This window comes from Drosophila persimilis, unplaced genomic scaffold, assembly GCF_003286085.1.
Source record: "Drosophila persimilis strain 14011-0111.01,24,50 unplaced genomic scaffold, DperRS2 tig00000572-arrow-pilon, whole genome shotgun sequence".
NCBI lineage: Eukaryota > Metazoa > Arthropoda > Insecta > Diptera > Drosophilidae > Drosophila > Drosophila persimilis.
In genome coordinates, this window is record NW_020825321.1 from 1,166,761 (window position 1) to 1,194,017 (window position 27,257).

Genomic DNA, 27,257 nt, shown 5'->3' on the forward strand with positions numbered 1-27,257 from the left:
GAGTCGAGAGAACAATGATCGCTACCACCAGTGATATTGCATACAGCATCCTGTACATTAATTCAAAAAAGGTTTCTGCCCCTATCGATAAGTCAACCTTAGCAGGCTTGTAAAAATGCGGGTCTGCCAGCTGCAGGTTTGCTGGTATCTTCCATTGGGCGAAATTGACAACATGATCGGGTTGGTATGTGGAAATCGATCTTAACACCCAAAAATCGGAATAAAAGTTGTGAGCGTTGTTACGAGATTGGACAGAAGTATGAATCTTCTGCTTTATGACGGAAGAGTTTTTTCCAACAGTTGTGATATTAAGGCACGAATCATCACGGCGCAATCGTAAGCGCTGGGCTAGATCCTCGGATATAAAATTAATTTGGGAGCCGGAATCTAGAAGAGCCCGTGCATACTGAAATTGTCCGGACCGAACCTGCACCTTTACAACAGCGGTAGCAAGAATAACCTGGTCATAACTAGCAACGTGACTAGAATAAGCTGTCTGAGGCTCAGACGATGACGAATGTTCTACTGGCACAGAACTAGGCCCATTTTGCTGTGGCTCAGCCCCGTATCGGTGAAGCAGAGTGTTATGGGGCTTAGAGCACACTCGACATTTTGCTGTCTTGCACCTCGTCACTGTATAACCTGGCTTCAAAATTAATTTATGCAAAGTCGGAGTTGCTTGGTAATGTCGAACCGTTGAAGAACAGGAAGAGCACTAAACGATTGACAATTGCTTATGGTATGATTCCCCGCGTGGCAATAGCTACATTTCGAATCAGCTCGCCTGACGATTTAGTGGGTTCTTTACTTGTTAAGTTTTTCCCTTATTCCGTGTTGACTGATAGCGCTGGGCTGCGCACTCGGACCAAGACGGTAGTTTATCGTAATCCAGTTGCTCTTCGAACCAAGACTTCGTTGTGGGATCTACTTTAGACAGCGCATGAATTATCATCGCGCTATTTATGTCTTTTTCACTTCCTAACGACTGCAGAGAGGAATAGATGGCTGATACCGTGTCAATGAGGGACCTAAGGCATGAAGCAGAAGCTTTTGTTGTGCTGGGAATGTCAAACAACTGCGAAACAGTATCAGAAAAGATCATTTATTTTTTGTCGTAAACCTCCTTCAAGCTATCAAGAGCTTTCTCATAATTTTCTGCAGAGATTTGAAACGCCTTCACTGTTCCCAATGCATCGTCAACGAGACACGACAGTAAGTGGTTGAATTTTTCCACATTTGTTAATATTGGGTCGTTATGCACCAAACTCTCGAAAAGGCTTATAAAGTTTTTCAATTTAGCATGTTTTCCACTAAACTTGAGGAGATTCATTTTAGGCCGATGTGATGAATGATGCTGGCTACTCCTATCCTTCCTCTGTATTCGCTGAGTTTCGGGTTCTTTAAGTGCAGACATGTACAGAGCCTTTGTGCTAACACACATATCCTGGACCGATGCTCGTAGATCGTTGTTGGGATTTAACCAATCCACGTCTGCCTATATGTCCATAAACTTTTCACAATAATTTTCGATCAGCTTGAGTCTGCATTTAATTTGAAGAGAGTCGAACAAAATAGTTTTTTCCTCAAAGGCCGTTCTCACACGTCTTAGATCGCCCATCACCCTATCGTGTTTTTGCAGTGCTGTTGCTAACTTTTGCAGGACTTTTGGACCCCCTCCTTCTTTCGAACCTCCTTCCCTGGTAGTAATTTCCCTTTCCTTTTCACTCATTCTGACGCTTTCTCTTAATTCAAGAGGGTCGGAAAGTAATGCACTGGGCTTAGACAATGGTTAACCGAATTACTGTAGGGTATGCAAAAAACTATGAAAGAACGCGAAGTTTAAACAAAAACTCTGTATCGGCTTCAATAGATAAATGGTCAACGGCAGCAACGGAAAAGTTGACAATTATCATGCCAATGTACACATCAAAATGTTTTCCAAAAAACTGTGTATCGGCATTGGACGTTGACATGCAATGACTGCATCTTTCAAGAGGCGATGCAGTTACTGCACCGTCAAGTGGCCCGTGTGACACCAGCAGAAGGCTGTTACGCGCGGATCCCAGGCAAAACGCAGCCCTCCTCCCGCCCAACCGACCTAGGGGCGCTGCCGTATGACGCACGGCGCGTAGCCGAACCAAATGCGAACATGCAGGAAAGATGGTTGTTAGACTAATATTCGAGGAAGTTAGCACTACACTTACTAAGAAACTAAGCATATGCTAATATGTGTGTATGTAGGAAACTCTGTTGCATACGTTACATAAACCGTCTACAGTTTGGTCGTCGCAACTAGAACTTGAACCAGTTGGACTACGGAGTGGGTATCCTACTCTGGGTGGGTCTGAAGACACGGCGACAGCCTCTGATGATGGCGATGGAAGATGAGTGACAGGCAGCTATGGTACTGTTTCTGATACTGACTTTATTGATGAAATTGATTCTTATTTATAGGTAACAAAAGGTACAAAAGTGATGAGTCTGTAAAAATATATGTTTGTGTATTATGGTTAATTTCAGTGTCTGGGCAATTGCGACATTGTGATGGTCAGCAATTGCACCGCTGTCTTCGCCCTCTGCGGAGAGAGTGCATTGTCAGCAGAACTCACTGCAATGGCTAGTATGTTGTCGTGAGGTATTATATTACATGTTAAGCAGAAAAACGTTTGACGGTGTCACTGTGTTATGCCGACGGGTATTATAAACTATTAATTAAGCATATTTCTGCAACTGTACAGCATGCATTCAAAATATACTTACAAATACCACTACAATTACTATTTACTAGAAAAGTGTGTAAAGATTAGTAATTTAATAAGAGGAAAAGAATTAGTGGGGGATATAATATGGTAGAGGGAATAATAATCCGAGCATAAGACCCTAAACGGTTCATGCGAGGAATAATTCAATCTACAAAGTGGAAGGAACAACGGTATAAATTTTCTAGTAGGTCTAATGGCAATCGTGAAGTTTATGCGGCTCAACAGATCAGGGCTGTCTATGTCACCCCTGATCAAGTTGTGCACAAAAATCACACCAAGCATTTTTCTACGGTTAACTAAGGATGGGAGGTTTACTAATAGTAGTCCACTATAGTAAGATGGGAGTCTCACACCTTCATCCCAGTTAAGGCCCCGCAGAGCAAAGAGTAAAAAGTTTTTCTGTACTGATTCTATACGGTCCTGGTGTACTTTGTACTGAGGGCACCATACACAGGAGCCGTATTCTAAGATCGGACGAACAAGCGAGGTATAGAGAGTCTTTGTTATATAGGGGTCGTCAAATTCCTTTGACCACCTCTTTATAAACCCAAGCACGCCCATGGCCTTATTTACCATGGTAGAAATGTGTTTGGAAAACTTTAACTTGTGGTCTAACATAACACCCAGATCATCCACCAGGGTAATTCGCCCAAGAGAACCACCAAATAGGGTATAGGGAACAAACAAAGGGCAAGAACGATGAAACGTCATAACATTAACATTAACTAACATTAAATGCCCTTATACTGGACACAGAGTTTAACATCATCCGCATACATAAGTACTCGAGAGTATGTTAATACCGAAGGCAAGTCATTAATAAAGAGTGTAAAGAGTAAGAGGCCTAGATGGCTGCCCTGTGGTACTTCCGAAGACACCTTTACTGGTGAAGAGAAGGAGTTTTTGAAGAGGACTCTTTGAGACCTGAAACAAAGATAGCTAGAAATCCATCTCAGGAGGTTGGGCGGAAATCATAAAAGGTCAAGATTATGCGCTAAAAGGGAATGGTTTACAGAGTCGAATTCTTTACTAAAGTCGGTGTAAATTACATCCGTTTGTAAGTTACCTTGAAAGCCTTTAATAATGAAAGAGGTAAACTCTAACAAGTTCGTGGTGGTTGGTCGCCGCCTTATAAATCCATGCTGAGTTGGAGATATAAGTGACTTGCAGAGATGTTGCAAGTGCGGAGTTAAAACCTTCTCAACCATTTTAGGAATAGCGGATAACTTTGCTTTACCTCTGTAATTTTTTCATCAGACTTGCTACCTTTTTTATAGAGAGGAATTATAAACGATTCCTTCCAGATTGGGGGAAGCAAGAAGAATCGATGGACAGGGTGAATAGTTTAAGCAAGGGTCCACACAAAGCCTCGGCGGTGAAAACACCGTCATAACTAGTCAAAGATCATGAAGTAAAGAACATTCATTTAACAAAGTACTGAAAATGCCGTTCGACCTCGGTAAACCGTATGGGTACACATAACCAGAGTAGCTTTCCTCAGAATAGGTGGTTTCGAAAAATTCGGCAAAAAGATCGGCAATTGCCTGATCATTATTTGCCGACGTATTACAAAATGATAGCGATGCTGAGCTTACTACGCAAGCCTCTTACATTCTGATAGGTTACTAAAAGAGAAGTTAGTTTTTTGGAAAGGTGGAAGCAAGACGGGAAGTTGAGGAAGAGGAAGTTGAGGTTGAGGGTGGCACACTGGAAAGATTTGGAAGGGATATGGGGGGCGTATTCTTCTTCTTAGCCTTAAACTCCTTCACCACCAAATGCTCTGGCCAAAATTTGGCGGAGCAAATGGTGTCAAATTGAGTTGGGGAGATGCTTATCTTAAACGAGGCTATCTCCCTGGCATAAGAGAAGTTGAACTTCTATACCTTTAATCCCACGGCTTTTATTTTGCTTTGAATAAAAGCAATTACGTCATTACATGTCAGGTCAGGGGCCAGCGGTGAAACAAAAACTTGTCGTTTTGGTGGGACTCCCACCAGTGGTTTAGTCACCACAGGCCTAGTACCTGTGGTGGCAATATCCGGAGGTCCGGAACGTCTATTTACTGTTGGGATCAGGATAGACGGGAAAACTAGCGAACTTGCGGACACCACGGACACGGACGCTGCAGACGTACTTGGCTGCACATTCTCCGAGGCGATGAATTCGGCTACCGAATCTGCATCGCCAGCAGCTGTCGTTGCCCTTGGAGTGGCAAACGAGATCAACTGCTGCACAGTTGGAGTGGTCGGAGTCAGTTTTTCGGCGGCGCACGGCTGAGTAACGGTTGGCCCTTGCAGATCCCGCGGAGTGACCTTTTTGCGCCTCGGAGACTCATTCAGCAGTTTTAAACCGCTAAACTGAGCCTCCATGGCTAGGAGCCGATCGTATTGGTTTTTCAAAACCAACGGTCAGCTCCTTAAAGCCACTCCGCGTCTGCCTCATAAAAGCTACCATGTCTTTCTCCACCGCACGGCAAGCCTCGCAACTGTAGTGCAAACCATTACGCTTTGAAATGGCATCACTCCCAAGGCCAGAAAATCCAGCGCATTTTGCGTGCACTACGCTGTCGCAGAGCCAGCAGGGGATAATCGGCTGATCGTGGGTGATCTGCTTATTGCATGATTTTTTGGCACATACAACAGAAAACTCCATATTAAAAAATTTGAACAAAATTTAAATTAAAATCAAATAATATTTCGAAACAAATAGCTGTAGAACCAGTGTGCCAGACAAACGCTAATAGGAGGATAGGAGAACAGTTGCAGCAGCAGCTAATGAGGGAGAGAGAGCTACTGAACAGAAAGTTACGAGAGCGAGAGAGAAAGAACAGTTATTTAAGTTTAGGTGATAGGGAGAGAGTGATAACACAACAAAATCTACCAGACGAGAGCGGACTGCAATCCAATGTAATGCGTACTCACTCACTGCAACAACACAAACACAAGCACAAGCCGACGCCGAAAAATAAAAAGTTAAATAATGTTTTAACACAAATCAAAAGGCATGCACTCGCGTAATAGAATAGGTTTCCAGATTGTTGTCTGGTTAGGAAGTTTAATTAGAATTTATTTAGGAAAACACTGGCTGTTTATTCAAAACAAAAGGAAAAAAATGCGGAGCGCAAAACAAAAACGCGTCTGATCACTAAGAAAGAGAACGCACTAACGGCATCAAAGGGTTAAGGCAGCGAAACAAACACAAATTATGCTGCCAATGCACACCACCAAACGCAGCCAAATTATGCACAATTTGGCGCAACGATAGCGTTACCGAAGTAAAGGCAGCACCAATAAGCGGTACTTCGCAAAAAAGAATTGAAAACAGCGGCAATGACCGGTGCGTCTGATTGGCAAGTACCGTAAACCCTCATTAATTTGCACTTTTCTTCAATTCACCAATATTCCGCATATAATAAATATTTTATGTTTTTGGCTTTTCACTTTGCTTTATTTTATTGCTTTGTGTATTATTCAACGAGGTGCCAAAAATTGAGACTAGTGGCCAAATAGAGAAACACAGCGCACAAAATGGTGGCTTGGTTCTAGCACTCAGTTTTTTCGGACTAAATACCTGTGAATTCGGCATAGATTAGCCGAACACTTGCCTTTTTTTGTTGATTGAAGATGAATCCAATTTGTCGCACAAAACCAGCCAGCTAGAGCTCTATTCGCAACAGAACATAAAACCAATGACTTATGCCGAGACAACGAAGATGTACTGTAGGTTTGTCGTGCGAATTTCCAACGAAAATGCTGGATGCCGAAGTCGCTGGAATGGAGAATTTCCAAATGGAAATTTGGAGGAATTTTTCCAATTTAATCTTTAAGATGACCCCGGTCCAGCGGGCTCTAGAGCGATTTTTTACGTTAAATTGTCAGGTAATGTCTGACCAAAAAAAAACAAACAAGTGCTCGACTTCAAGGTATTTATTCAACTGGTCGCAGCCAGAGATAGCGATAACTCCAACTCCAGAAACATGCTCAGAGAGCAGCACAAGAGCGCGGCGGTTGAGACCAAAAGCTCTGCTCACAACATCGCACACGCTAAGCTAGGGTGATTGTGATAGGTTGCTGCAACAACGGTTGCAGTAAGGGCATTAATATGTGCCTGGGTTTTCGAATTTATGGTAATTTGTTTATTGTTAACCTGTCGTGAACTCCTAACGCAGCCGTCAGCGTCAGTAGATGCTTTGTATCGGTCTCTAGTATTTTTCTCATGTGTGTTTGAGGAAATACATCCGTCATCTCTATGGTTTTTTGAACGTACTGCTCGTACTCCGTCAGGTTCGTTGAGTGGTGTATTTGGAATTTTTCCCCCCATATCACCGTCAGTCCGTCAACTATGGCGATGAAGTCCGCGTGCGAATAGTCCGTCAGCTTGGAGTCGGTTTGAGTTGTCCATGGTAGGATTATAAGGAGGCAGAAATACTCGTTGAGGGGCCTAGTAAAGTTTAAAAAAAAACAACAACTTATTAACTATACCATACTAAAAGTTAACTCCTTATCTACCTCAAATTGTCTTTGTGGACCACCGTCCCTTTTATAAGAACAGTGGTCCCCAAATCTGCTTCTACTCTTTGCTCGTCGCAAAGAGGGGTTAGTTTGTTTCCTAACCTCCTAATTGTTTTCACTAAGACTTTCTCTCCTACGTCGAACGAACTGTTTTGTCTGGCTGGGTTGTTCCTATCAAGCTGTTCTTGGTGTGCCTTTATTAACCTCAACATTATTTCCTCTCGAAGGTCAAAGCTTTAATGAACCACATCAACGGGTGTTCTATTCGTGACCGAGTGGACTGTTCGGTTGTATTCAATAGTCGCTAGAACGACTACATTAACTGTATCATCCACATGGCGTTGGAGTTTTAGGCATCTGTCAATTTCTAGTCCGTTTGATGTGCTGTGTAGCGGCGGTGCATTTGCCAAATCAATGTCGAATTGGTTCTTTAACAAGGACCGAATAGTCTCTGAATTAAAGGCTGCCTCATTGTCGCAATAAATGATTCTGGCATTTGAGAAGATGTTTACCAATTGTAGAATTGGTATTTTTACGTCAGTGATCGTGCGCGAAGCAATTTGCTGTGTAATTGCAAACTTTGAGAACTTGTCGACCGCAGTGAGAAAATATTTTCCTGCAGTGTGAAGCAATTCACCTACCCTTGCTGGTATTGGTGTTACTTCTAATTCCTGCTTCCTAGGGTGCCTATTGTATTTGGCCTTTTGATATATCCTGCAGTTTGTTACTACTTCTGCCGCGATCCTTTTCATTTTTGGAAAGTAGTAATCGCGCATAACCTGCTTTACGTTTTCGTGGGCTTCGCTCTCCGTCATTGGTGATGTCCGTCACCAAGGCCTTGCAGTATCGGAATTTCGTGTCCGGAAAGGCTTTAACCAGGTAATTTTGCACAAACGCCAGTATTGGCAGGGTGCAGTAGATGGCATTAATGACCCCCTAACTTCCTTAATGAAATCTAGAAGCGTATCATAATTAACAAAGTCAATCTTGTTACGAGTTTTTTCGAAGAAGAGGATGTGAAACTGCTTGGAAGGCGTACTTGATTCTTCCAGGATTATTTGGTTCCTGAAGCAGTTCAAAGGTTTGTCAACGGCTTCGATTACATAAGTCAGCGAGGCCTCGCTGTGGAGTGTAGCTGCATCTGACCGACTCGGGCTCTCTAATGCATTAACGCTTTGCCGCGATAGCGCGTCTGCTACATGATTGTCCCTGCCATGTTTGTAGAAGTCTCTTGTGCCACACTTATCAATTAACGCTTTCCAGCGCTGTATTTTGGGGGTATTGGGATTCCTGTCGGAAACTGCAAAAATCATCGGCTGATGGTCTATATAGATGTTTATGTCGCTCTTTCCGTATAGGAAATGGCGAAGTGTGTCTAGTGCCCATACTATGGCCAACAACTCTCGTTCATTGGTCCCGTAGTTCACTTCTCTGTCTTTCAGGGTCCTATATATCATCGTTATTGGTTTGTTCTTTTGCGACAGCACTGCCCCAATGCCACTGGATGAAGCATCAGTAATTAGGTCAAACGGCTGGTTAAAGTCTGGGTAGTGGAGAATAGCATCTTCCGACGCCAAAATGTGATAGGTCTTTTTGAGCAAAGTCCTTTATAAAGCACCTGTAGTAGCTGGCTAAACCCAAGAATTGTGCCTTCGGTTGACACGACCTATCCTAGAAATTCGACTTTTTCTTTGGTGAATTGGGATGTCTCTTTTGACACCCTCATGTTTGCGTCATGGAGGCTGCTGAGTACAGTGTCAATGTCCTTGACATGCCTCTGCCTTGCTCCTCGAAAATACGATGACGTCATCGACGAACACGTAGCATATCTTACCGATATGCTCCCGCAACACATCATCGATGGCCCGCTGGAAAATGTTTGAAGCATTCTTTAGGCCAAATGACAGACGGCAAAATTCATATTTACCTCCGTTTACCGAAAATGAGGTCTTGTCACGATCGCGTTCAGCTAGCGTGATTCGTTGGTACCCTGATTTTAAATCAAGGGTTGTAAAATATCTTGCTTTTACCAAATTCGAAAGTATCATGGAGATACTAGGAATCGGGTATTTGTCTGGTATGGTTTTGGTGTTTAGCTTGCAGAAGTGTATGACTAACCGTTTTTTGTTTGAACCTGAGTCGTCGGTTCCTTTCTTTCCAGTAACCCATATGGGGTTATCGTACGGAGATCTGGATGTCCGAATAATTTCTTTTCGCAATAAGTCCTTCTTTTCGTCATTTACGAAATCAGTGGATCATACTGGAAAGGGCAATTTTTGAGTAAATTGGCTCTTCATCTTCGGATCTGATAGTAGCTACTACAGCCGTGTTTAAGGGCCGCATTTCCTTTGGATCTGCAAAAGCCTTTATGCGACAGGCCATCATTTTGAGAAATTCATCTCTTACAGCTGGCGGAACCTCGATGTCGTCCACTTTTGTGAAGTTGACGCTGGGGCACTTGTGGTACAGGATCTTTTCAGATACATTTCCGAAGTGAAATCTTATGTCTCCAGGTTATAATTGGCGCCAGCTTCGGTTAATGTTTCAAGTCCTATGATGCCATCGAAGGTTGAAAGTTCTGGCAAGATGGAAAACGGGCTTTTTATGCCGAAAAATGTAAGGAAGCACTTTTGCTCGACTTTATTAAAGCCGTGCAGTGATTTCACGATGATTGGGGCATCTACCGGAACAATTCGGTGAAGTTCGCTTAGCGGTTTGATGTAGTTCTTCGCAGCCCCGCTGTCTATCAGGAAATTTAATGTTCTCCCCGCTACTGTTCGTTTGATGAACGGGAGCAGGGAATCTCCTTTAAAAAACTGACCTCGTCAATTTCAGCCACTGCCTCCTGTGCTAGCTGCTCATACTGTTGCTCGTATTGATCTGGGTCTTCCTGAGCGGGTTGATTAACCCTCTGCCTGCACTGGTCAGAGAATCTCTGACTCGCGCACATAAAACGGGTTCTTTCCTTGTCTTTTATAGTGGTTGGGCTCATTCTGTCCATCCTGTCTGAAAGCCATTCGTTTTTGGCCTCTGTCCTCTAAAGCTCTTTCGTAGTTGGAGTTCAATTTCTTGAGCCGTTGACACGGAGGGCCTATGTTTTTCGTTAACATGCTGTGCCTAAGTGGCCTCTTGTGACAAAATTATTTTGTTTGTAAGAAGGCTGAGTTTTTCCTCAACCTCTTCATAAAACTGTACGCTAGACAAGCCGCCCTGTCGGATCGTGGCGAGTTCCTGTGCAGTGGACGTTTATCCGAGTACGTGAAATCGAGGCGATTGATAATTGCATAGAAGTTCAACACCGTGTTGAACGATGCTAAGAGCGAGTCAGCTCTCAGAGGCCCCCTCTAATCTTATTTCTGATTATAAGAACCGCTTGGTAGTGCTTTGAACTGCCTTTGTACCCCTTGTACAGCAGGCTTTGCCGCTTGGCGCCAGGAAACGTACTGCCCCTGGGTACTATGGAACTCTGGAAGTGTTTTCACCGCATCCAGAGCTTCCTCCCAGATCACCGCTCCATCTAAAGTAATCGGCTCGAAGGCCTTGGCCTCGGGTGCCGTAATTATCGCTGCCTGCAGCTGGCTGGTTACTATCTGTAAACGCTGTTCAAAGTCAGCCCTTTGCACCTCCAGTGCAGAGCCGACCGCCGCGGACACAATGGCTTGGAGTTGTGCAGCGTCCACTATCCCTGATCGTTCGCCCGGGCCGTGTTGAAAATCTAGGCTAAGATCGTCTAACAGTTCTAATAAATCGTTATTTTTATGATAAATACTCATGTGCGGATTCTTTTTTTCCGACCGCTTCTTAATGTGCTCTGTCTTTGTGGTAGGTCAGTTTTCCCCTTAGGTCGGCGTTAAATTCGGATTCCCTTATGAGAAATCTGATATGTTGCCCTCCCTCTACAAAGTAATCATATGGCGAGTGTAAAAATAAAATTTCGAGATAAATGACGTGAAGTGGTTTGAAAGAGTAACGTATAAAAAAAGGTATAAATACTGGGATCCACAAAAGGGAACATTTGGAAAAGTACCAAGAAGGGATATTGGTCTCCCTATGTTACTCAACCTTGCCGCCTAAATTCAAGTTAAATGGGAAACGAAGGAGAGCGGTTTTTTTTCTGTTTTTTTTAGTTGAAACCTGTAAAATAATTACGGCGTCAATTCGAAAATGGAGGATTCTCAAGTTTAACGCTGTACTGGGGGGTCTCAGACTGTGCAGATCTAGCCTCGGTCTCTTGGAAGAAAAACTGTTGGCGAAGACGGACGTGTTTTTTTGTCCCGTCCAAGTATAAAGAAAAAAAAGAGGAATAAAAAAAAAACCGGGAAAAGATCTTAACAGCTGAATACAGCAAAAAGAAAGAAATATTGTGCGTTTATAAAGTAAAAGTGTGTGAAGTGCCAATTTCAATTGGTATGTATTGCAGCGTCGCTAATATACACCACATACACTCGTGGCGTAGGGTAGTGTTTTTTTTTTATTGTAGGAAATTAATTTTTCAGATTGGCGGTTAGTACCGGCCTAAACTTCGGGCAATCGTTTGGGTACCTGTCTGAACCCCAATACGAAAGCTCGCAACAACAATTTCCCCGATATTAGGGCCTCCGGCCGCGACAAGGGACTTATGCTCCTCGCCCAAATACAGCTCCGTACCAAAAATTCCCAGCGCTAGGCCGAGCAGCACAAAGCGAGAGGCGTAAAAGATCGGCTCATCAGTCGCTTTGCAGGCGCGAGCCACTTATGTGTCACGGACCCGCGATATATTGAAAGCCGTCCAAGTCTGCGGAAATTGTTAAAGCTACGTAAACGGTCAACCAATTTCTACCCGAAATATAGATCTGGGTCTAGACCTATTTTTGTTTCCCCATACGAAGTGCCGAGGAGTGCCCAGATGTGAAGCCGGCGGCAACGACGGTCGTTTTTTTTATATCCATCAGTGTAACCGCTGATTCCTAATTTATGTTATAGAGTCATTAGTGTAATTAGTTTAGTAAATTTCTTTTGGTTGTGTTTTAAATTCTGTTCGGAAGAAATAGCAAGTGGAATGTGTGACAGGGCGAAAGTGAACAACGGTTAACCGGCAGAGGAGAGCGTGAGTTTTTTTTGTTGTAAAATTATTTCTCCAGCTTTCGTTTTAGGAACGTTGCCGCAGTCCATGGAAGCGCTTTCATCGCTGTTTCAACGCATTTATTAAAACAAATCAAGGAAGGCCGTAAGTGATCCCAAAAACATAAAGATAAAATATTGGAGGTTGTTTGTTATTAGCAACTATTTATTGTATAACCGAAAAAGAAAAAGATCTCACGTAGTCAGGGGCTTCTTCGCTTAAGAGAGGCTGGGCGCTCTCCCTTATGTCTTGCTGGCAACCATAAGCGCTTACGCCGCGCATAAGAGACAGCCCTCTTAAGAACAAGGCACAAAAGGGAAGATGCGAGGCTGGTCGCTCTGACGTTCTTTTATGCTTTCTACTTGCGGTTGCTTTCGCTAATGCACTTGAATAACTGACCTGCCATAACGATCGCTGCGCACAGTTTTTTTTTCATTCCCTTTTGCATATTTATTTATTATTATTATCTATTTGCCTAACATAAAAACTAGAGATATGTACCCTTCCCTTCCTTCAATTTGTAAGTTACATTTCAATCTAAATTGTATTATTAAGAGTTAAGCATTTATTAGTTTACGAGTTGCGATGCATGTGCTATTGCTCAATATGAAATATAGGATTTAACATGAATCGGGGCTAGAGTTCTAATATGCGGGGACCATGCTGGGCAAATGAGGGTAATGGGGTTGGATAGGAGGCTGTAAGAGCCTTCTTTATGGGATCACCGGATGAACCGGGAGCGGTGATCATGGTAGGGTGGGCATGAGGGGTCACAACAACACCGTGGCACGACTTGTATGTGTGTATGTGTCCGTGTGCGTAGTTAGGTGTATTTGCTCTTGTACATATTTGTGCCGATACTTCGCTTGCACGTGAAATTTTAATGAACGTTACTGTGTCAGTATTATGATTGTTGGAGTAGAGCTGTGTCCCGTCCGTTCTGGGTAATAAAAAAAAAACCCCCCCATTTCTTGCCGATGAGACGGAAGCCGGAACAAGCACGTGCCCGGACGGGAGACAAATCATCACCTGCTCAGCCTTCCGTGAAGGTTTGGTAATATCCAATATGCTACAGTTAGTTTATTATTTGGCGCCCAACGTGGGGCCCGAGTTGTCGCAACTGACAACAAACCGGCAAGGCCCAAATGATTGTGAAAATTGTGGAATGTAGATGTGACCTTACATTCCCAACCAGTATCGGAACAAATGTGTCTTTCTAGTTGTCATTCTGTTTTGTTTGTTTTGGTTTTATCACTTTATGCTGGATCAGCGCAGTGGGTTACTAAAATATTGCCACCGTTGTAAGTGACCAAGCGGGCTCCTATGATGCAGGCCGGAATGATGAGTACATATAACACCGGTACCACCCCGATGCATCGAGCCTATTACTATTCGTTTCGTTCTTTCTTTCTTTATTCGTTTGTCTTCCTTTCCTTCCTGTTCCTTCTGGCCAATGCTGGAGGAATGCTCCTGCTTTTTCCGGTCTGGATTATCCGATCAGGAACGGTGGGTGAAAGGCCTCAATTTGCCAGGAAGGAGTTGTGAATGGACTCATACTCATCGGGCTGGGTATCTGGTATCGTTGGATGGAAACGTGGTATAAAACTATTAACCACCGCGAAAGACCCGGACCGCCTATAGCTACGAGTTGTGGGTTATTATTAATTTCTTTATGAGTACAGTTGAGTAAATGTAGTACATGGGAAACATCATACACATACACACACTTAGATATACCCTATTATTCCCTTTGACTTAAGCATGGTCCTAGCAGATTGTTTTTTTTTGGTTTGATACTGTATCTTTTTTTTATTAATTTCTTAAATTTTATTTATCTATTTAATTACGTTATTATTATATTTTATATTTTATATTATGCCCGTATTTGGCAGTTGCGAGAATTTAGCAGACGAAGAATTACAAGAAAGTGTTTGCTTGATCTGCCAGGCTCAGGTGGAATATTTGGCTCAGCTCCTTACCACGTCTTGTGGTCACACTTTCCATAGGGCCTGTTTTGGCGCTCGAGTGGGTTCTAAGAAGGTTTGTCCTGTCTGCAAAACGTCTTTTCAGTCATCGACGTTGAATTTATTAGACGAACCTGCTGGGGATACCGTCGGAACCTTATTGGTACCAAAAATGCCTGATACAAGGAGTAAAGCCCATGTGGGGGCTCCACAGGGAGCTTCGACGTCTGCTTCGGCCAATCAGCCGCAAACTAGGGAAGCTGGTCCGCCAGTGGTGGTAGCTCCGCCGCCTAGTAACGAGCTTCAGCGAATGATAGCCGAAGCCATGGCTGAAGCCTCGTTGACACAAACCGAGATGCTAAGCAATGCGATCGCTAACGGTTTTCAAGGTATTCTCAGCTCTCTCATGGGCCAATTGGCAAATACAGCGGATGTTCCTTCGAGGGATAACCAAGCTGGAGAAGGATCGGCACGACGGGCGACACCTTTGCCCGGGTTTCAGGGTTTCGAAACAGCCAGCAGGAATTCCCCCATGAGTGTGGATATTCGACCAGAGCGTGTTAGTCAAATTTTAGTCAATTGGAAGCTTAGGTTCTCTGGGCGGACTGGAATTTCCGTCGACGATTTCATTTATCGGGTAGAAGCGCTCACGATCCAAACATTGGACGGGAATTTCGAGTTGCTTTCGAGATACGTGAGCAATCTCTTTGAGGGAAGTGCCAGTGACTGGTATTGGCGCTACCATAAGAGTGGTCGTTTGGGTCGTTTGGGCCGACCTTAAATCTTCATTGTTAGTACGATTCAAGGATGCGAGGACAGACGTCAACATTCGAGCTGCAATAGACCGAAGAAAGCAGAAGGAGAACGAATCATTTGATGAGTTCTACGAAGCGATTGTCCGACTGGCAGATACCCTGACAACGCCCTTGTCAGAAGGTTCCCTGATGGAGTCACTCCGATCCAATTTATTGCCGGAGATACAGCATGAACTGCTATATGAAAAGATCTTTAGCATTGCACAGTTAAGACACTTGGTGAAGACTCGGGAACTGTTCATGCAAACTGTTGGTAAAGATCCGGTGGCTAGACCACGACCAGCACCAAGACGGTTGGTTCACGCGGTAGAAAGCCCAGGGCAAGAGGAGTCAGACGAAAGTGAGGGGGAGATAGCAGAGTTCAACTTAGTCTGTTGGAACTGCCGTGGTAATGGTCATCGCTACCAGGATTGCGTAGCAGAGCGAGTAGTTTTTTGCTATGGGTGTGGCCAGCCTGACACTTACAAGCCGTCGTGCCAAAAATGCCAAGCAACAAAAAACACCCAAGTGCGTGCACCCTTGAAAAGTGCACGCAGACCATCAGCGTCCAAAGCGACGAACACCGAGTAGCGATAGAAGCTGCTACGCAATTCCCAATCCCAATAGTAAACAATAATTTAACCATAGTTAATAAGAAAATAACACAGGAAGAAAAAGAGGATAGGGAGTCTAAACGGAAGGCACGAGCTAAAGTACGTCGGGAAGAATTTGTCAGAAATCTAAGGTTAGAGAAAAAAGCTCTGGTATCGTCAATAATATCAGAAGATCTCAGGCCATATGCAGAGGTCACATTATTAGACAGAAAGCTTGTTGGATTAATGGATACAGGGGCATCTATTAGTTGCATTGGTGGAGATTTGGCCAGCGAGCTGCTTGAAAGCCAATTTCAATTTAAGCCCATGACATCCACAGTTCGGACAGCGGGTGGGCAGTCTCAGAGAGTGGTTGGGAAGCTTAAAGCGGAAGTGGGCTATAAAGGTGTTACCAGGTCTGTTACCCTATACATCGTTCCAACCCTAACGCAGCCTCTGTATCTGGGCATTAACTTTTGGACCAAATTTGGCTTATTGCCAGCCGATTTGTATCCACAAGGAAGTGCTAATGACACGGTGAACCATTGCGATGAGGTGTGGAAGCCAGAAAACCAACGTCCTTTATCGGAGGTGCAACGAGAACAACTGAATAGAACCATTCAGTGTCTTCCGTCTTTCGCGGATAATGGTTTAGGAAAAACCACGTTGTTGTCCCATGTAATAGATGTAGGTGAGGCAAAGCCCACAAAACAACGACACTATGCAGTGTCCCCAGCTATCGAGAAATTAATGTATGAGGAGTTGGATCGCATGTTAGCGCTAGGGGTCATCGAAGAATCCAACAGTGCGTGGTCTTGTCCGGTAGTACTCGTCCGGAAGCCGGAGAAGGTTCGTCTTTGTATAGACAGCCGCAAGGTGAACGAGGTGACTCGGAAGGACGCGTATCCCATGCCGCTCATAGATGGGATCTTAAGCCGGTTACCAAAGGCAGAATACATAACTAGCCTCGACCTAAAAGATGCCTACTGGCAAATACCGCTAGAAGAAGGTTCTAGGGATAAAACAGCATTCACAGTGCCTGGACGGCCGCTTTACCAGTTTAAAGTTATGCCGTTTGGGCTTACCAATGCGCCGTCTACTATGTCCAAACTTATGGACCGCATTATTCCAGCCAATCTTCGAAACGAAGTGTTTATATACTTGGATGACCTGCTTATAGTGTCAGACACCTTTGAAAGGCATTTGAGTGTGTTAAAAGTATTAGCAGAGAAGCTGTCTGCAGCGGGGCTTACAATTAATATACAGAAGAGCAAGTTCTGTGTGCCTGAGGTCCGCTATCTGGGGCATGTAGTGGGTCACGGTATTATAGGCATGGACTTGGACAAAATAGAGGCCATTAAGGAATATCCTGCTCCGAAGTCGGTGAAACAGTTGCGTCGATTCTTGGGTATGACGGGATGGTACCACAAATTTATAAAGAATTTTGCGGCTATTGCGGCGCCTCTGACGGACGCCCTGAAGCAGAAACGCCAGTTCATTTGGTCCGAAGAAGCAGAAGCTGCATTCACAGCGCTGAAGAACTCAATGTGTGAAGCGCCCGTCTTACACACACCGAATTTTGAAAAGCCTTTCTTTATCCACTGCGACGCTAGTCACTCAGGAGTAGGAGGGGTACTGATGCAGATGAACGAAGAGGGCGATGAAGTACCAATTGCGTTTATGTCACGAAAATTGAATAAGTGCCAACGTGCTTACTCGGTGACGGAAAAGGAATGCTTAGCTGCCATTCTGAGCATCAAGAAATTTCGCGCTTGTGTAGAGGGACATCAATTTACGGTGATAACCGACCATGCCTCCTTGAAGTGGCTGATGTCCCAATCAGATCTGAGTAGCAGACTGGCCAGATGGGCTTTGAAGCTTCAGGGGTATTCCTTTAATATTAGGCACCGAAAAGGGTCTCGAAACATCGTTCCAGACGCCTTGTCTCGGGTCTTTTCCCCAGATTTGTCAGAGATCGAACCAGAAGAAAGGATCGATTTGGAGTCGGAGCACTTTAGTTCGACGGATTACGTTTCCCTTAGGGCTAAAGTAGCGAGTAGTCAGGCTCAGATGCCAGATGTAAAGGTGGTAGGCAGGCATATATATCGTCGCACCGAGCACGCAACAGGCGAAAGGGTAGCGGATGAACTCTGTTGGAAAATTTGGATTCCCAAGGGGCTCATAGATTCGGTCCTGAAAATGGCCCACGAGCACGCCCTATCTGCACACGGAGGCATAAATAAAACGCTCGAAAAGGTTCGGCGCTACTATTATTGGCCGACCTTGTTAAAAGATGTCAAAGAGTTCATAAACCGGTGTGAAATTTGTAAGTGTACTAAGCATCCAAATAGACCTTTAAGACCGCCACTAGCAAAAACGGGGGAAACAGAACGGTTCTTTCAGAAGCTCTACGTAGATTTTCTGGGACCGTATCCTAGAAGTCGTAGTGGGAATGTCGGGATATTTGTGGTGTTAGATCATTTTTCCAAATTTCCGTTTATTAAACCCGTAAAAAAATTTACCGCCGACGCCATCGTACCATACATTGAGGAACAATTATTTCACTGCTTTGGAGTGCCGGAAAAGCTAGTCTCGGACAACGGCGTCCAATTTAAGTCCCATGCATTCAACTCCTTGCTTCAGAAGTATGGCATAGAGCACGCTTACACCGCCGTTTACGCTCCGCAGGCTAACGCGTCCGAGCGAGTTAACAGATCTATCTTGACAGCAATCAAAGCCTACATAAATACTGACCAAGGTAACTGGGATGAGCAGCTCAGCAGTGTAGCCTGTGCGTTAAGATCGGCTGTGCACAGTGCCGTAAAGGCGGGTCCATACCAGTTGGCGTTTGGGCAACAGATCACGAATGGTACCACGTATCAGTTGTTGAGGCAGCTAGAGATGTTAGAAGATCGTTGGGTGCATTTTTCTAGGGACGACTCATTTGATCTGATGCGTGGCACGGCAAAGGAGGCAATGAGGGCTCAGCACGAACGAAATGAAAAGACGTATAACCTTCAAAGTAAGGAGGTATCATTCAGAGTGGGACAGGAGGTTTACCGTCGGAATTTCCAGCAAAGTAATTTCGTGAAAGGATTTAATGCCAAGTTGGCTCCCGTTTTTGTGAAGTCCCGGGTAAGGCGACAGTTGGGTCAAGCCTATTACGAGCTAGAGGATCTGCAAGGACGTCTGATCGGCAAATTCCATGCCAAAGATATCAAACAGTAGCACCATGGTTAAAAATCGCTCTAAGTGGGAATCACCCTTTTGGTCCTTCTTCCCCAAAGTGTGATTTTGGTAGGGGGGATTTGAAGTGGTTTGAAAGAGTAACGTATAAAAAAAGGTATAAATACTGGGATCCACAAAAGGGAACATTTGGAAAAGTACCAAGAAGGGATATTGGTCTCCCTATGTTACTCAACCTTGCCGCCTAAATTCAAGTTAAAAGGGAAACGAAGGAGAGCGGTTTTTTTTTCTGTTTTTTTTAGTTGAAACCTGTAAAATAATTACGGCGTCAATTCGAAAATGGAGGATTCTCAAGTTTAACGCTGTACTGGGGGGTCTCAGACTGTGCAGATCTAGCCTCGGTCTCTTGGAAGAAAAACTGTTGGCGAAGACGGACGTGTTTTTTAGTCCCGTCCAAGTATAAAGAAAAAAAAGAGGAATAAAAAAAAAACCGGGAAAAGATCTTAACAGCTGAATACAGCAAAAAGAAAGAAATATTGTGCGTTTATAAAGTAAAAGTGTGTGAAGTGCCAATTTCAATTGGTATGTATTGCAGCGTCGCTAATATACACCACATACACTCGTGGCGTAGGGTAGTGTTTTTTTTTATTGTAGGAAATTAATTTTTCAGATTGGCGGTTAGTACCGGCCTAAACTTCGGGCAATCGTTTGGGTACCTGTCTGAACCCCAATACGAAAGCTCGCAACAACAATTTCCCCGATATTAGGGCCTCCGGCCGCGACAAGGGACTTATGCTCCTCGCCCAAATACAGCTCCGTACCAAAAATTCCCAGCGCTAGGCCGAGCAGCACAAAGCGAGAGGCGTAAAAGATCGGCTCATCAGTCGCTTTGCAGGCGCGAGCCACTTATGTGTCACGGACCCGCGATATATTGAAAGCCGTCCAAGTCTGCGGAAATTGTTAAAGCTACGTAAACGGTCAACCAATTTCTACCCGAAATATAGATCTGGGTCTAGACCTATTTTTGTTTCCCCATACGAAGTGCCGAGGAGTGCCCAGATGTGAAGCCGGGGGCAACGACGGTCGTTTTTTTTATATCCATCAGTGTAACCGCTGATTCCTAATTTATGTTATAGAGTCATTAGTGTAATTAGTTTAGTAAATTTCTTTTGGTTGTGTTTTAAATTCTGTTCGGAAGAAATAGCAAGTGGAATGTGTGACAGGGCGAAAGTGAACAACGGTTAACCGGCAGAGGAGAGCGTGAGTTTTTTTTGTTGTAAAATTATTTCTCCAGCTTTCGTTTTAGGAACGTTGCCGCAGTCCATGGAAGCGCTTTCATCGCTGTTTCAACGCATTTATTAAAACAAATCAAGGAAGGCCGTAAGTGATCCCAAAAACATAAAGATAAAATATTGGAGGTTGTTTGTTATTAGCAACTATTTATTGTATAACCGAAAAAGAAAAAGATCTCACGTAGTCAGGGGCTTCTTCGCTTAAGAGAGGCTGGGCGCTCTCCCTTATGTCTTGCTGGCAACCATAAGCGCTTACGCCGCGCATAAGAGACAGCCCTCTTAAGAACAAGGCACAAAAGGGAAGATGCGAGGCTGGTCGCTCTGACGTTCTTTTATGCTTTCTACTTGCGGTTGCTTTCGCTAATGCACTTGAATAACTGACCTGCCATAACGATCGCTGCGCACAGTTTTTTTTTCATTCCCTTTTGCATATTTATTTATTATTATTATCTATTTGCCTAACATAAAAACTAGAGATATGTACCCTTCCCTTCCTTCAATTTGTAAGTTAAATTTCAATCTAAATTGTATTATTAAGAGTTAAGCATTTATTAGTTTACGAGTTGCGATGCATGTGCTATTGCTCAATATGAAATATAGGATTTAACATGAATCGGGGCTAGAGTTCTAATATGCGGGGACCATGCTGGGCAAATGAGGGTAATGGGGTTGGATAGGAGGCTGTAAGAGCCTTCTTTATGGGATCACCGGATGAACCGGGAGCGGTGATCATGGTAGGGTGGGCATGAGGGGTCACAACAACACCGTGGCACGACTTGTATGTGTGTATGTGTCCGTGTGCGTAGTTAGGTGTATTTGCTCTTGTACATATTTGTGCCGAAACTTCGCTTGCACGTGAAATTTGAATGAACGTTACTGTGTCAGTATTATGATTGTTGGAGTAGAGCTGTGTCCCGTCCGTTCTGGGAAATAAAAAAAAAACCCCCCCATTTCTTGCCGATGAGACGGAAGCCGGAACAAGCACGTGCCCGGACGGGAGACAAATCATCACCTGCTCAGCCTTCCGTGAAGGTTTGGAAATATCCAATATGCTACAGACGCCCGAATGATTTTGGATGTAAACAGTTTTTATTAGCTAGTTCAGTTTCTTCGTTTTCTTTTTTAATTTTACTTTTCCCTTACTGATTACTTTGTGGGCGATTTTTATAAAATTTCCACTTACATGTTTTCTATTTCGTGTTTCCCCAATTGTATCTTCTTAAATTGTAGTGGTTCTCCAGCTGGCCGTCTCGTATGCTTCTTCCTGTCTGTCGTCGCCGCTGCCCAAAGCCGTCCGCTCTGGTGTAACAAATTTTGGATTTATACTCGGGGCTACGAGTTGTTTGGTGCACTTTTGGCACGCACTTCTTGTAATTTTTTGTGCTTCTTTTTGAGCGGGCGTTGTCTCCGCACTCATATTTTTTAGAATTTAGATATTTTGTTTTAACTTCCCTTGTTTTTTTTTAACTTTAACCGAATGCTTTCTTTAACTTTTTTGAGCGGGCGTTGTCTCCGCACTCCTTTGTTTCAGATTTTATTCGTTTTGAATTCTTGTTTCTTTGTTTTTACATGTTGACCGAATTTTGTCTTTAACTTTGTTGAGCGGGCGTTGGCTCCGCACTCTTTTATTTCAGATTTCAGATTTTGCGTTCTAACATCTTTTCTTTCCGGTTTTATTTGTGGGCCAAATATTTTCTTTAACTTTTTGAGCGGGCGTTGTCTCCGCACTCAGTACTTTGCCGATTTACACTATAGCGGGCGTTGTCTCCGCACTACACTATACGTTAGCGTTGGGCGCCAGTAAATAATAAGTTTTCGGGTTATTTGGAATAATATGATGAACACTTTATTCGTAATTATGAGTTGTTATAAACCACAAGGCTAACACCGAAAAATGTAATTGCCACTCGGTGGATCAATATAAAAGTAAACTTAATGTACCCAAACTCCCAGTCTCGAGCCCTCACTCATCGTCCGCCGGGCCCGTCGCAGTTCATCAGAAAGGCTGACATTGCGCCTCGTGTCTGGTATCCGATGCAGGCTGGCATCCGGCGGTGTCGGCGGCCGCGCTCCCACGGTCAGCGAATTTGCCTACTCAGTAGTCTTGCAGAAATCGCTCCGCCCAGTGGCCAATTTGGTTAACATTTGTTAACTTATACATCTTGGCTAAGGTAGATTATACTATTCTCTTCTTATTATTTCCTAATTGGTTCATAGTGGAAATTAAACATAAAATCGTCTTTAACCGGTTCCCATTGGAGTCCTGTTGTAACGGATTCATTCTCCTCAATGGTTAATACTTAATTTTCTTGGTCATCTGTGACGCCTTCTATAATTTCTGGGATATTTGTTATCCACTTTCTTAAGTTAAACCCAACCTTATTAAACTCCCGGTTAAATTACTTTACATGCTTTTTAGCATCCAGTATCGAGTCGGCACCTGTCATCAGGTCGTCCATATAAAAATCATTCTTTATAATTTCCCTAATTGCTTGATTTTTGCAACTATCTGCTATTGCAACAAGCACCCTGGTTGCTAAGTAGGGCGCTGAAGCTGTACCGTACGTAACCGTTGTGAGTTTATAAGTACTCTTTTAACTTTTCGTTTGGATTATCTCTCCAAATTATATGCAAATATTGTTGATCTTCTTTATCAACATTAATTTGCCGGTACATTTTTTAAATGTCCGCAGATATTAGAAATGGTCATTTACGCCATTTCGCCATAATATCGAAAATATCTTTTTGGATTCTTGGTCCAACCCACATGATATTATTTAAGCTTTTATGGTTTGTGGTGAAGTTTTTGGTGAGGTTTTTGCTGAAGCATCGAAAACCACCCTCAGCTTTGTGGTTAGACTGGAATCTCTTATGACTCCTTGATGGGACAAATAATATTTCCCATCAGACTTTTTCATCAGTTTTGGAAGAATAATTTCTTCAATATTCAGAGGACCTTTATTATAATCACGAATTTTTAGCGATAATGTAACTTTGAACTTTGCAGTGCAAGATTCTGAAGGTCACACTCCACTTACCTCGGTGTTCGCACTTTTTCGTACTAAGTTTATTATTTGCGCAGCTTCCTCTGAAATTATGGTACATTGCGACCCACAATCAATTAGAGCTCTAAAGTTTTTACAGCCACCATTCCTTGCCCTTACTTTTATAAGTGCTGTGGCTAAGAACGCTTGTTCTTATGTTAATCAAGTGCTAACATTTTCCCTCTTATCGTAGGGAATATGGAGCATCGTATGATAAGGTTCTTTACAAATCCCACATAAAATTTTGGAAGATCAGACAAATCGATATCTTCTTTTTTTATCGCCATATATCCACGCTGTTTTCCTGAGCTACGGTTTGCATCCTAACTTCCAGGTTGCTTAAAAGCTTTGAATATCAAATTCCAAATCGCCGAACTGGTCGTCAAAGCTGTCGTTTGTCATTTTTGAGCTCAGTTTTTTGCTGAGAAACTAAATTTTTCCCTTTCTCATTCTATACTCTCCCAGTTTAGCCTGATTAAACTTCTGTATGGTTTGTTATAAAATCATCTTCAGGTTTTCTACTAATTTTGAGCTCTATGTCTTCCTGCAAAGTTACAGTCTCCACTGATTGTAACTGTGAAATTTCTGCCTTCCCTTTCGTTAATGTTTCATTATTTTTTGACTCTACATACTTTTTATGTATGTCTTCTATATTTTGAATCATTTTTTCGTACTGCTGTCTCTTATAGTAGTCATGATCGACTACTCCATATGTTAACAGTGCAGAAACATTGCAAAACTTTGGAAGCCCCAAATCTATAATAAAAAGTCAGTTACTCATAATCAGTTACTCGATACTCAAAATAAGTATTGGGGTATATTAGATTTGTGGTGAAAATGGATGTGTGTAACGTCCAGAAGGAATCGTTTCCGACCCCATAAAGTATATATATTCTTGATCAGCATCAATAGCCGAGTCGATTGAGACCTGTCTGTCTGTCCGTCCCTATCAGCCCCTAGTGCGCAAAGACTAGAGCTAGAGCAACGACATTTTATATCCCGCCCGCCCACTTCCGCCCCCACAAAGGGCGAAAACCTGTGGCAACAATATTGAAGATACGAGAAAACTAAAAACGCACAATCATAGAGAATGACCGTATCTATGAGATTGCTGATCTGGATCTGATCATTTTTATAGCCAAAAGGAACAAATTAATTTGCAGTGGCTACGCAGCGCCCGACGACATGTTCAGACACGTTATGTCTCTCCCGCACGCACACATTGTCGCTGAATATAGCCATACTGACTATGTATCGGGTATAAATGTAGAATTGCGGTCTCCGCAGCAGCTCACAACGTTCCCCCTCGTTTGTTCTTGTGTTATCAGTAAAAAATGTTTCTTAAAAATAGAAAATAAAACTGTAAATAGTTACTACATGACAAACCTTTTCCCTTTCTTTTTACATGTGACGATTTTCCGATGTCTTTCCATACATGTAAATAGTTCGAACAACATTCAAATATCTCCATCCAAAACAATATTCTGATGGTTGCTGGGCTAAAACCGCTAAATGATTGGCGTTCTTATACTCTTGATAATCATCCGGGGTTATTGTTAATACGAAACCCGTTTACAGAACGAGGTCAGCGTTATTGGATTGCTCGCTGTCTGCGAGACTATCCGAGAACACCAAACAAGGTTAATTTAAATGAAAGACTGTTCCCGGATTCAGCTAGATCTGACTGGTGGAAAGAGCTTCATCAATGTGCCAATATCATTGAGATGCAACGACTAAAATTTGCGATGCGTTGGACAACATTTGGTTATCATCATAATTGGGACACCAAGATTTACGACGAGTCTATGCGTTCACCATTTCCAACTGATCTGAAAAGCATGTGTATTTTTTTTTCATCTATTTTGGGCTTCAATAATTTTAAGCCCGAAGCTGCTATTGTCAATTACTACCCAATTGGCACAAGTTTATCTGGTCACACAGATCATTCTGAACCTAATCATTCTGCTCCACTGTTTTCTTTTAGGTAAAGTGTCAAACTCGATAATATATTAAAAATCATATAATTAATTTGTATATTTACCACACAGCTTTGGTCAGACAGCAATATTTCTCATCGGTGGAAAAACTAACGATGAAATACCAACCGCATTGTACATCCACAGTGGTGACGTTTTAATAATGTCAGACAAATCCCGTCTTTGCCATCATGCAGTGCCACGTATTATCAAAACAAAGGTATCTTGGACTTCGGAACTGCCAATTGAAAACATCGAAACTGAAATAATCGGAAAAAACTTATTGGATAATATCTTGTATCAGAAAGTGGGCGACTGGAATTTCTGGAAACCGTTTTCTCGTTATCTAGATGATTCACGAATTAATATTAATGTACGACAAGTGCTCAAACCAGGCGATAGTACCCTGTCACAAAATAATACTACCTTGTAATATATTAATGTACGACAAGTGCTCAAACCAGGCGATAGTACCCTGTCACAAAATTATACTACCTTGTAATATAAATTGAATATAATAAACTTAAACGCTTGCATATGCTTCTTACTATATCTTAGCAACGCAAACAAGCAATCATCTCAGACCACAAAATGCACATGACCAACATCTGTCAATAATAATTGTTGTTAGCTGGGCATTTCCCACGAGAATTTGTTTAGAATTAAACAATTTACTTTATTCTCGACGATTTCGACACGATTCTAGCCGTGTTTATGGCTAAAGGTCAAAACATATATGTATATGTATTAGAGTGTCCCTTATTTTTCAAAAGTAAAATTTGAGGACGCATACCGTCTATTTTTTTTTACTTTTGTATCCAAATAGGTAAAAAAATTGTTTTGGCTTTTTTAAATTTCATTAAACCGTGCCGAATCGTGTTAGACGTTGTGATTTTAACCACGTATACATTTTACATTTAGGTTTCTGGCAGCTTGCTTGTTACTCGCGTCAAATTTAATTTGTATTCCTTATTTGACTAAATATAATATATATAAACATTTAAAAGTATATGTTTTAAATATCTATAAAATATATAACAAAAATGTTAAATTTAAATCACAATGAATACTTGGGTTTTTATAAAGCGATGTGGCATCTCTGTTCACTGTTCCATGAACATATGGCAGACTCCGTTACTTTTGTGTTTTTGGCGGCAAAGCGTAACAAGTAATAAAACAATTTTAACAATGGCTCAAGTGTTACGCACCTCCAAGCCGCACATTTTTTTAGGTGGTAATATAAATCATCGAATATTTGGCGCAAAACTTCCGTCGAATTGCCAAGTGCTTGCAGTTCTGTTTTACAATACGCGTGAAATAAAAATGACAACAAATGAAAGTGCTAATCTGGCGCTTCGCGAATGCATTATCTTTTGGGAAAAAGCAAGAATACCCACAAAATCTTTGCCTAACTGTGTAAAGAAGCTACTATGCTTACATCAAGCTTGGAGAGACCTTCAAAAAGATGCTCAAAAAGTATCAGAAAAGTATAGATCCCGTAGAGAGAATTTTGTTAAAACTTTGGATTTGTTTGATATTGCCCATTCCGAAGCAATGGAAATAATCAAAAACTGAAGACGATAAAAAGTTTCTGCAGTGCCAAAAAAAAAGCAGGGTGACCCGGCTGCTTGGGTGATGTGGATAAAGAATTGGAAAATAAGGAAGAACAAGGCGTTTTAAAGAAGAAACCCGGCAAAAAAGCATGATTCTTCATTGGGTGCGCCTTCTTCGAATTTCAATCTGCACACACAGGTAATTTATATAAAATTTTTCTTAATGATTTTTAGAACTTTACTATCTAACTTTGTAGGATGATTTAATGTCAAGCTTGGAAGATATAGCTGAAAGCTCTCATAGCTCCATGATAACCAAACGTATTCAGCCTCAAAACATAAAAAGTCGTGGTAGCAATCACTCCGAAGCTCGTGGCTGCCTTGCAGTGCCACATCTGCAAAATTCGACAGGTAAAGAGTAAGCATAAGCTGTTTGGAATGCGGTTCTCATATGGAATGAAGATTGCGTACAAATTCTTTG

The 27,257-nt window shown here is 42.6% G+C and overlaps 1 protein-coding gene across 3 annotated transcripts in view; it reads left to right on the plus strand.

Moving 5' to 3' along the window:
• Positions 1-26,143, plus strand: part of LOC6603653 (nucleic acid dioxygenase ALKBH1) — a 53,959-nt gene extending 27,816 nt beyond the window's left edge. The window contains exons 2-4 of one of the 3 annotated variants that reach the window (XM_026990261.1): positions 24,693-25,231; positions 25,296-25,639; positions 25,709-26,143. In XM_026990261.1, the coding sequence (XP_026846062.1) occupies positions 24,693-25,231; positions 25,296-25,639; positions 25,709-25,725 (900 nt within the window). In that variant the 3' untranslated portion in view covers positions 25,726-26,143. Of the gene's footprint in view, positions 1-24,692; positions 25,232-25,295 lie in introns of all 3 variants that reach the window. The other 2 variants (XM_026990262.1, XM_026990260.1) reach the window with 2 other exon arrangements.
• Positions 26,144-27,257: the final 1,114 nt, after the last annotated feature.